The sequence below is a fragment of the Quercus robur genome, chromosome 6, assembly GCF_932294415.1.
Source record: "Quercus robur chromosome 6, dhQueRobu3.1, whole genome shotgun sequence".
Classification (NCBI taxonomy): Eukaryota; Viridiplantae; Streptophyta; class Magnoliopsida; order Fagales; family Fagaceae; genus Quercus; species Quercus robur.
In genome coordinates this window covers 19446654-19456804 of record NC_065539.1, presented here as the reverse complement: position 1 = coordinate 19456804, position 10151 = coordinate 19446654, and the positions used below count along the sequence as shown (strand labels likewise).

The following is a 10151-nucleotide window of genomic DNA, read 5'->3' as shown; positions in this document are numbered from 1 at the left end:
AAGTGTAGAACTGCACTGACAAAGGTCAGAAAATTAGACACTTAAAAATTCTATTTTAATCTAATCTAAGTGTATATATATATGTGTGAAACTCCTTTCTAAATATTTGAATCATAATCGTTACCTATCACATCCCACAAGTACTTATATTTGTAGAGTGACTATCGTGTCAAGGATAAGTAATAGTTACCTATCACATCCCACAATTGATTATTCTAATTCTTGATGGATATTTGACTTGGATATGGTCATAAAGCACATTTTATAGTGGTTATCTAATAAAAAAATTAGGTTTATTTTTTTTTTATTTTGTAATTACACTTCCTTCTTTTGAGGTTTGGAGAAATGACACTCCTCCTCACATTTGAAGACAAAAACCATTTTCCCCATTGACATTCGATTGACCAAATTTTGTGAAATTAATATTAAAAATATTGTGTATTAATCTACCTAGTTTCCAAATTATCTCTTTCTCCAAAAAAAAAAAATCCAAATTATCTTATTTTATAATTAAAATTATTATTTTAAACTTTTAATTAAAGTGTTTTTTAAAATATTAACTGTGATTTTTTAAAATAATTTTGAATGGGTTATGGAAAGATTTGTCGTTGCAAGTATTTCGTTACTTGATAAATTTTGCATTTTTATTCTAAATTTATAAGTTATTTTTCTACTTACCTTGGTTAAAATTTTGTAAAGAGATTTTTATAAAAATTTAGAATATTTTGTTACTAATATAAACAAAAGAGGGGGGGGGGGTTTAATTTCTTCAAATCTAAAGGGAGGGGAGTGTTTTTTTCCTTTTAGGTTTGGGGTGTCATTCCTCCAAATCTCAAGAGAGGAGAATGTAATTACCCTTTTTTATTGTGGAAGCTAGGGTTAAATTTTAGCTTGGGTAAATAGTTACACACATAGTTGTCAAATCGTGAATCGTATCGTGAATCGATTTTTGATTTTTTTGTATTGTGTATCATATCAAATCGTATATCGTAAGATACACAAATACCTAATAAAATTATAAAATAATTATAGATATACATATATAAAAGGTATATTCATTATAAATTTGAAATATATTCAACTAATGACTAATTTAATCATTATTTTTGTAATAAAATTTAACAAAGCTAACTAAATAAATCAAATTAACTTATGTTTATAACATGCACATTCAAATTGATTAAACTCAGAGGTAATACATGATATATGAATCAAAATAATAATATCTTTTCATCATCTTAACTAATCAACTCCATTTAAGTCAATATTATCATCATGTTCAGCATCTTGCAAAATTAATTTTTAATAGACATTTCCTTCATTATTATCAACATTTAGTTTTTTTTTTTTTATTCTAATAATTTTTTCTTTATATTTTTTCTTGGCATTCTAGCTTTTTAGACTCAAAATAATAATAACAAAACAAAAGATAATTATATTTTCATTTAATACATTATTAATAGCATGGAAAATAAATTTGCATATATGAAAGTGAGTGTTATGAGTATAGTCTAAATTTTGTAGGAGAAAGAGAAGGGAGGAAAAAAAAAACTCATGGACTTGCTATTTTATTAGACTCAATTAAGTTTCCTAATAATTTTGTGTTAAAAAAGTCTATCAACTTGTTTAAATCAAATATAACCACAAATTTTAACAAAAAACTCATTTTAAACTCACATGTTTATGTATCGTACGATACGTACGATTCATTGATACGATACGATTCATACGATACACACCTATGTATCGGATGATTCATGAGCACTAACGGTACGCCCTTACGATATAAAACTTTTTGTACACGATACGATACGTATCGCGTATCGTACGATACTGACAACTATGGTTACACATTACAGGTTATTACTTAACAATAAATAATTAAATTTTAAAAAAGTGAATAAAAGCAGTCACATGTCCAAACACATACTTTATCTTGAACTGAAAATTGTGAGAATGAGTGAACTCATGATTGAGTTCAAAATAAAACATGTGTAAGAATGACTGTATACGGATTTGTGTACAAAAACACTACCCTTTTTATTATATATCTTCTCTCTAAGTCTAACAAGCTTGGGTCTCATAAAATCACAATCCTGTGAAATCCGAGTGTGTCAGAGAGGATACATATTTTCTAATGGTGAAAGATCTTGTCTTTGGATACATGAAACTAACTCATACTATTTTTTTTTTTTTTTTTTTTTGGTTCAAAATCATTTTTTTTTTCCAATTCACTTCTATGCATGTTGTGAAAATTGTGAAATAATCTATTTACGCAAGTTTAAAAAATAGAGAAAAGAAAGTGTGATACAAGAAATTTACATGATTCAACAGAATGCCTATGTCCACAAGAGGCGACAAAATAAAATTTTACTATAACTTTAAAGATTACAACAATAACTTGAATAAATTCTCACACAAATCCAAACCCCAAATATATCCTTAGTTCTCTAACAAATTAATAATTAGTGTCAGAGATATATATTAAACATATATTAGCCCAATATAATAGGTCCAAGCCCAGTCCTACTTGTACTAGTAGTCTAGGGTTTAGTCGCCTATATATACTCATGTTAGGGTTCATTGTAACATAGGAGGTTATTGTACTACACTCTTATACAATAAAGATGTAGCCCTTAAGAGATTCCTCCGTAGATGTATGCCGTCAAGGCTGAACCACGTAACCCTCATGTTCTCAGTATTCCTATTCTATGCTTCCTCTTCCGCATTCACTCTAGCATACACAATATAATATAACACATCGCATTGCTAATATAATACTAATATTCTACAATTAGAAAATATTCTATTGTATTTAGACAAGAATTGCAGGATACTCTAGCTTCCTATCTCTGGAGCGCACGGCTCTTTGTTTTTTTTTTTTACCATCTCATTAGGAACTCTCTTGCATCTTCTCTCAAACTCACCATCTATTTTTTAGCTGGAGATTCAGCCGAAATGAAAATAGTTTCAGCACATGTAAGTTACTTGGTCAAACAAAATGGCAAGCATTTATTGACAATGGAGTCATCCATTTCGGCTACAAAGAGCAATCCAAAACTGGATTTTATATCAGATGTGTATTTTTGGTAACCATATGTCAGATGTTTATTATTGGTAACCATATGTTAGATGTTGTTCCTTGCTTTTTGAAAATTCATGCAAGGTAACATTTTATGTTTGATTGTAATGTCAATCCACCGACATCAAAATTCAAGCCATTCCAGCAATGCACGAATAATGACAGACTATAAACTAATATAAAAAAAATCATAGAGAACATTAATTACGTGATGGGTTCCAAATTTCCTGTTTTTGAGATCCTTCACATACGGTCATATATACACCTTTGTCTCTTACTCCGACAAACAACTCAGCTTTACCTCTCTTACTCAACTCTTCCTTTGCCTGAAGCTGTTTTGACCTTCGCTAACAGAATGGGAGTAATGCCTGAACGTACCAAACTGCACTTAGCCATGATTGTCTGCCAGCTAGGTTTTGCAGGGAACCATATTATCTTGAAGATTGCACTTAACATGGGTATAAGCCTGCTTGTTTTCCCAGTTTATAGGAACATCGTCGCGCTGGTTGCACTAGTTCCCTTTGCGTATTTCTTAGAGAAGTACGAGGTTAACCTCATATTACAAACTTAATAAGTTGTTCCAACCTGTTTTGAGCTTTATTTTCTTTGCCATTCTTATATTTTCTTTGTATATATGTATAGGAGAGACAGACCACCAATAAGTACTTCTCTTTTGTTACAATTCTTCTTCCTTGGCCTTATCGGGTAAGTTCTTATATTTTTTTGAAGGAATTCTGGATTAACATATGATATGCATGCAAACATTTTCCCATTTACAATTTTGGCTTTCAATTCCGGCAACAGAAAATTCGGTTCCTGCTATAACCTTTCTCATGGCGGTCATATTCAGGCAAGAGAAATTATTAATCTTCTTATCTCTTCCTAAGTCTAATACCTTTAGCGAAATAGGTCACTACAGTCTACAGCAATATTGATTTTGCAGAATGGAGCAAGTACACTTGAAAAGGAAAGATGGTATAGCTAAGGTGCTTGGAACTGTTTCTTCTGTTGTTGGATCTCTTGTGATTACTCTTTATAAGGGACCAACCCTATTTGGATCAAATTTACAGTCACACAAATCATATTTCTTAGGGACAAGTTGGACTTTAGGTTGCATCTCTCTTATTGATCACTGCCTTTGCTGGTCTAGTTGGATTGTCTTACAAACACCACTCATAAAGAAATATCCAGCTCGGCTTTCGATTGCCTCGTATGCTTACTTCTTTAGTATTCTTCAATATTTGTTAATAGCAGCAGTCTATGAGAGAAACTCCCAAGGCCTGGATAGTTAACTCCACTGATGAACTCCTTACTATTTTCTATACGGTTAAGTCTAACTAATATCAAGATTATCTGTCATATCTCATATGTATAGCGTAATAGTCTCATTAATCAACCATGCACATGTTTCAGTATTTTGATCATAGGTGCAATCTTAGCATGTTACCTAAGACAGTTTACGGGCATTACTTTTTTTATAACAAATTTCATAATTGTTAAAGTGATATATGTGAGTGAATGGGTTCATAAGTGTCATTCGTGTGCATCTATAACTCATAGTCAACCACTTTACTGAATATAAATTTTTTTGTAAAACAAGTTGTGTCAGTCGCATTGTTGTGACAATTTGGAGTTAAGATTTTTCATTGTCAAAGTAAACCTAATGGAATGATAGAGCAGATTGGTGTTTGCAGGGATTGGTGGCTTCTGCAATGACATATGCAATACAAATATATGTAATTGACAAGGCAGGACCGGTGTTTGTTTCAGTTTATCTACCTCTACAGACCTTGCTTGCTGCTATAATAGAAGCCGTTGTTTTAGGCGAAGAATTCTACTTAGGAGGGTAAGTCTCATCACTTTGGTTACAAATAAATTTAATTTTAGTTGGTTCTAATTAGTTCAACTAATAGAGATCTAGGATCAAACCCACACCTACACCAAAAATAGATGAGAGTTTGAGTTTGGTGATAAGAGTAATTATTATGGAATGGAAGCTATAGGTTGAAATTTTATATTATAATAATAATAATAACTTAATTTTTTTCCTTGAACTTTTCTCTGTCAAAAATTTTATCATTTAAATTTTCTTACACATAATATCTATAATTTCATAAGTATTGTCCTTTTTTTTTAAAGTATATCCACACTTAACATGTGTAAGGTGTATAGATGATATATATTAATTAAAAGAGATGCTACATCCGCAACATTTTTATAATATTTTTACAACAAATTATGGGTGGTTAGTAGTTATTGGTTCAAATTTGAACCTAACACTAAGATTATTTTTTTGCCCCAACAATAATAACCAGTAACAACTTACTATTTAAGATTTGTTGTAAAAATATTATGAACATATCATTTCTCATTAATAAATAAATTGTAATTAGTTCCCCTTTATAAAGCTACATACTAAAGGCTCAAGCTAAATCTAGATAATTTGACAGTAAAAATATATTAAAAAAAAAAATCTAGGTAACTTCCCTATCCATGTCAATAATGTTTTATTAGATTTATTTTTCTTGGTTCTGATGTGCAGGATTATTGGAGCAGTTTTTGTCGTAGCTGGACTATACCTCGTTTTGTGGGGAAAAAGTGAAGAGAAAAAGTTAGACGAAGAAAAGCCCTTGGTGTTTGAAAACAGTAATGGGGAAAGTTTAAGCAATGTCTCAATCATCCAACCATTGCTTCCTACCTCTAGCAATTAATTTTTGTCCATCCACTTTTTTGTCATATGCGCTGGCCAAAAATGTGTGACATTTTAAATTTTCAAGGGCAAAATTATAAATTTTTAAATTTTAGTAACGAAACTTTTTATTATTTATTTTTTATAAACATCCATTCAATACTTTCATTAACTTGAAATAGAATTACACTGGGCTACATCGATTTGAATTTGATCAACAATTTTGGGCGGAGTATCTTCTACCCAACTATTACAATCATTTAGAAATTTGGCTTGCCTAGCCAATATTTGAGCAGCTTTGTTACCATTCCTTCAAATATGGGACACCTCCCATGCATTGAATCTCTTTAGCCCCTCCCTTATTCCATCCACTACCAAATAGATAGAACTTGGGGGTACACTCTACCTCCCTAGAAACATAACCACCAGTTGTGCATCACATTCTATTATGATGTCTTTTAGTCCGAGGTCCCCAGCAAGCAGCATACCTTCCTCGACAGCTTTGGTCTCAATTTCCAATACTCCTAGGGGCAAATCAAGCTTCTTACTAATGGCCCCCATGATCTCACCCCTTTCATTTCTTATAACTACTCCCACGCCACAACCCCTTATATCATCAAAGATTGCTCCATCTTTATACACTTTGTACCAACTTGGTTTTGGGGGTCTCCACATAGTCGTATCAAGTGCAGGGGGAATAACTTGAGTCTGAAATGCAGGCTGGGTCTCTTTCGTGTACTCCGAAGCTTCCCTGACTATCACTTCATGGTTTTTGCATTGGCCTCCATGTCTCACATGGTTCCTTTTGTTCCATAAGCACCATACAGTGATTGGGAACAACTCCTAATTAAAACTCGTGCCCCTTTCCTTAATCTCCCACATGATGTCTATGAAGTCTCTAAGGGGTTCTTGGAAGCAAGGTAGCTTTAACCTTGTGCAACTCCACATTGCCTCCGCTAATTTGCAACTCCACAAAGCATGCCCCGAGGACTCAGCACTCCCACATATATCACACCCCTCATCCACATTAATTCCCCGAGCCTTCAAGCAAAGTTTTGTGGGGAGAATGTTTTTACAAGCTCTCCACAGCAGGTGCTTGATCTTGCTTGGACAATTTAGTCGCCATACGATCTTCCAAATTGCCTTCATCCCTGAGTTGTCCGAGCTACTTCCTCCCACTCCCCGGTTAAAATCTTCTTTTAAAACCTTTTGTGCCACCTTATATGCACTTTTTACTGTAAATCTTCCATTTGTAGTCCATGCCCATATAATTAAGTCTTTAGGGAGTCTGCCACTAATGGGGATGCTTAACACCATCTCGACTTCATGAGGAAGAAAAATGGTTTTTACCTTCGCCACGTCCCAAGACCTTCTGTCTGTATCCAGCAACGTTGACACCTTTTCCATACCCGTGTACCCACCAATTGGGCTTGTCACTTTGAAAGACTCCGAGGAAGGAATCCATCTGTCTTTCCATATATGGACCCTTTCTCCATTTCCTATACACCATCTAGACCCACTATCAACCACCTTTCTAGCTGCCAACATACTTCTCCACGCGTACGAAGGCCTTCTTCCCAGCTCAGCCTCATTGAAGCTACCAATCTTAACATATTTCGCTTTGAACACCTTATGAACTAGCGAGTTTGGGCTTTGTAGCATTCTCCACCATTGCTTGGCTAGTAGCGCTAAATTAAAAGCTTTTAGGTCCCTAAACCCCATACCTCCTTCCGCCTTTAGGGTGCACAACTTTTCCCATGAAACCCAAGCCACTTTCCTTTCCCTATCCTTTTGATCCCACTAGAAGTTGCTCATTATTGAATTCAACTCTTTACACAACGTGTCCGGAATTTTAAAACAACTCATCATGTACGTTGGCATTGCTTGAGCTACTGCCTTGATTAATATTTCCCTTCTGGCATGAGAGAGAAGCTTACCCTTTCATCTAGCTATTTTTCTCCCTACCTAATCCTTGATGCGGTTAAATGCCTTTCTTTTCCCTCACCCCACAAGCGGTGGCATCCCTAGGTACTGTTCATGGTGCTGAACTACTCTTGCCCCCAATTTCTCCTTCACATAATTTTTAACCTCCCTACTAGTATTCTTGCTAAAGTATAGGGAGGTTTTTTCCCTATTGAGTTTTTGCCCCGAATCCCCTTCGTAACCTTCAAGTACCTTTAGTACCCTATCATGATCTTCCCTCATGGCTCTTCAAAACACTATGCTATCATCGGCAAAAAGCAAATGGGATATTCTCGAGGCTCCCCTACAAACTGCAATCCCCCTTAGATGCCCCTCTCTTTCCTCCTTTTTAATCATAGCCGATAGACCTTTGGCACACAAAAGAAACAAATAAGGGGATATTGGGTCACCTTGACGCAAACCCCTTGAAGGAACTATTCTCCCTTTTGGTTCACCATTGATCAACACTGAGTAGGAGACCGTAGTTACGCATATCATTATTAGGGAAATCCACTTATCATGAAAACCCATCTTTCGTATCATAGCCTCCAAGTACACCCACTTGACCCTATCGTAGGCCTTGTTCATATCAAGCTTAATTGCCATTAACGCCTCCTTCCCTTTCTTCCTTTGATCAATGCAGTGCATGGTTTCGAAGGCGACTAACACATTGTCTGTAATGAGCCTACCCGAAACAAATGCGCTCTGAGAGTCATCAATCACCGTTGCCAGAACTCTTTTTAGTCTATTCGCAAGATGCTTAGAGATTAATTTGTACATAACATTGCAAAAACTTATTGGTCTAAATTTAGTAATTTTTTTAGGGGATCTCACCTTCGGTATGAGGCATATATGTGTTTCATTTAACCCCCTCGACATTATCTCGTATTGAGGGCAGTGAGCACACAATTGACAACCTCAGGTCCAACAATATCCCAATAATGTTTAAAGAAAATCAGAGACATACCGTCCGGTCTGGGGGCTTTTGTGGGGTGCATTTGCTTGAGGGCACACCATACTTCCTCGGCTTTAAAGGCCGCAAGCAACTCTTCATCCACATTCGGAGAGACACGATTTGTAATTGAGTTCAGGCTGGCATCAAAGCTGGTTGGCTGGTTTGACTAGTAAATGTCTTCAAAGTAGTCCATGATATTGCTCTCAATACCTTCCTTATCTTCCACCCACACTTCATTTGTGTTTTGCAGCCCCACAATCCAGTTTTTCCTATGCCTTTGGCTCGTCGTGGCGTGTAAAAGTTTTGTGTTTCTATCTCCCCATTTTAGCCAAAGAGCTTTGGACCTTTGATTCCACAGTACTTCTTCTCTGGCTTGAATCTCATTGATTTCCTTTCTCACCTTCTGAATCTCTTCCGCTTTCCCATGTAAGCTGTCCCAAAATTCCAATTGTTGGAGCCTTTCCTTTTTTTGTTTCAGCACTTTATTAATGTTACCAAACTCCTTCCAATTCCAGTCCTGCAATTGTTCTTGGCATCTTTTAATTCCATCTATTATACCACACTCTGCCTCAACCCAACCCAACTCCCATGCCTCTTCCACAATCTCTCTACACCTCTCTTCCCTTGTCCACATGGCTTCAAAAAAGAAACACTTCATTCCTCGCCTTTGAGGCTGTTTATGCTTGAGAGTGAGCATTAACATACAATGGTCTGATACGGACATTGCCACATGCCTCACTCTCACCTCAGGAAATAAATCCATCCATTCTTCCGTCGCCACCATACGGTCTAGCCTAATCTTTGTCCGCTGCTCACCACCCCCCCCCATCACACCAGGTATATTTTTGCCCTATAAAGCCTAAATCAAAAAGCTCACATCTGTTCAAACACTCCCTAAACTCCTCCATCTGTTTAGCATCTCTGTCCAGCCACCCAATTTTCTCGTTTGAGTGAGTGATTTCATTGAAATCACCAAACACAATCCATGGCATAGAATACTGATTTTTGAGAATTTCCAACAATTTCCAAGAGATAAAGCATTTACCTGCATCGGGGTGCCCGTAAAAACCCATTGCTCTTCATGGAGTTGGTGCCGAGCTCCCATGGACTTCCACGACAATATGGGAATTTGAGCAACTCCTAAATCTGATGTCTGAGCCCTTCTTCCACAACATAGCCAAACCTCCGCTTCTTCCATCACTAGGGACCATGATACCTTGCGTATACTCTAATTTGTTTTGGATCCCCTTCATTTGCCTTCCCCTATTTTTGTTTCTGCTAGGAAGATCAACAGTGGGTCTTTTGATCTCACCTTATCGGCAAGTGTCTGAACTGCTAGGGCCGACCTAAGGCCTAGGTAGTTCCATGCCAAGATTGTCATGAGGCTCAGCGATGCTGCCCCCAGCAACCGCCTCTCCACCAACCTTTTGTTCTTCCTCATCTTCAGTTTAACAGGTATGTTT

The 10151-nt window shown here is 36.0% G+C and overlaps 1 protein-coding gene and 1 pseudogene across 1 annotated transcript; one reads left to right on the top strand and one right to left on the bottom strand.

Annotated features, from left to right (window-relative positions):
* Positions 1-3437: 3437 nt before the first annotated feature.
* On the top strand, positions 3438-5793 carry LOC126689951 (protein WALLS ARE THIN 1-like; annotated as a pseudogene).
* Positions 5794-8854: 3061 nt separating this feature from the next.
* Positions 8855-9886, bottom strand: LOC126689950 (uncharacterized). The gene is made up of 2 exons (XM_050385102.1): positions 9734-9886; positions 8855-9538 (listed from the first exon to the last, which is right to left on the bottom strand). Exons 1-2 carry the CDS (start codon positions 9884-9886, stop codon positions 8855-8857), a joined length of 837 nt encoding a protein of 278 aa, XP_050241059.1.
* Positions 9887-10151: the final 265 nt, after the last annotated feature.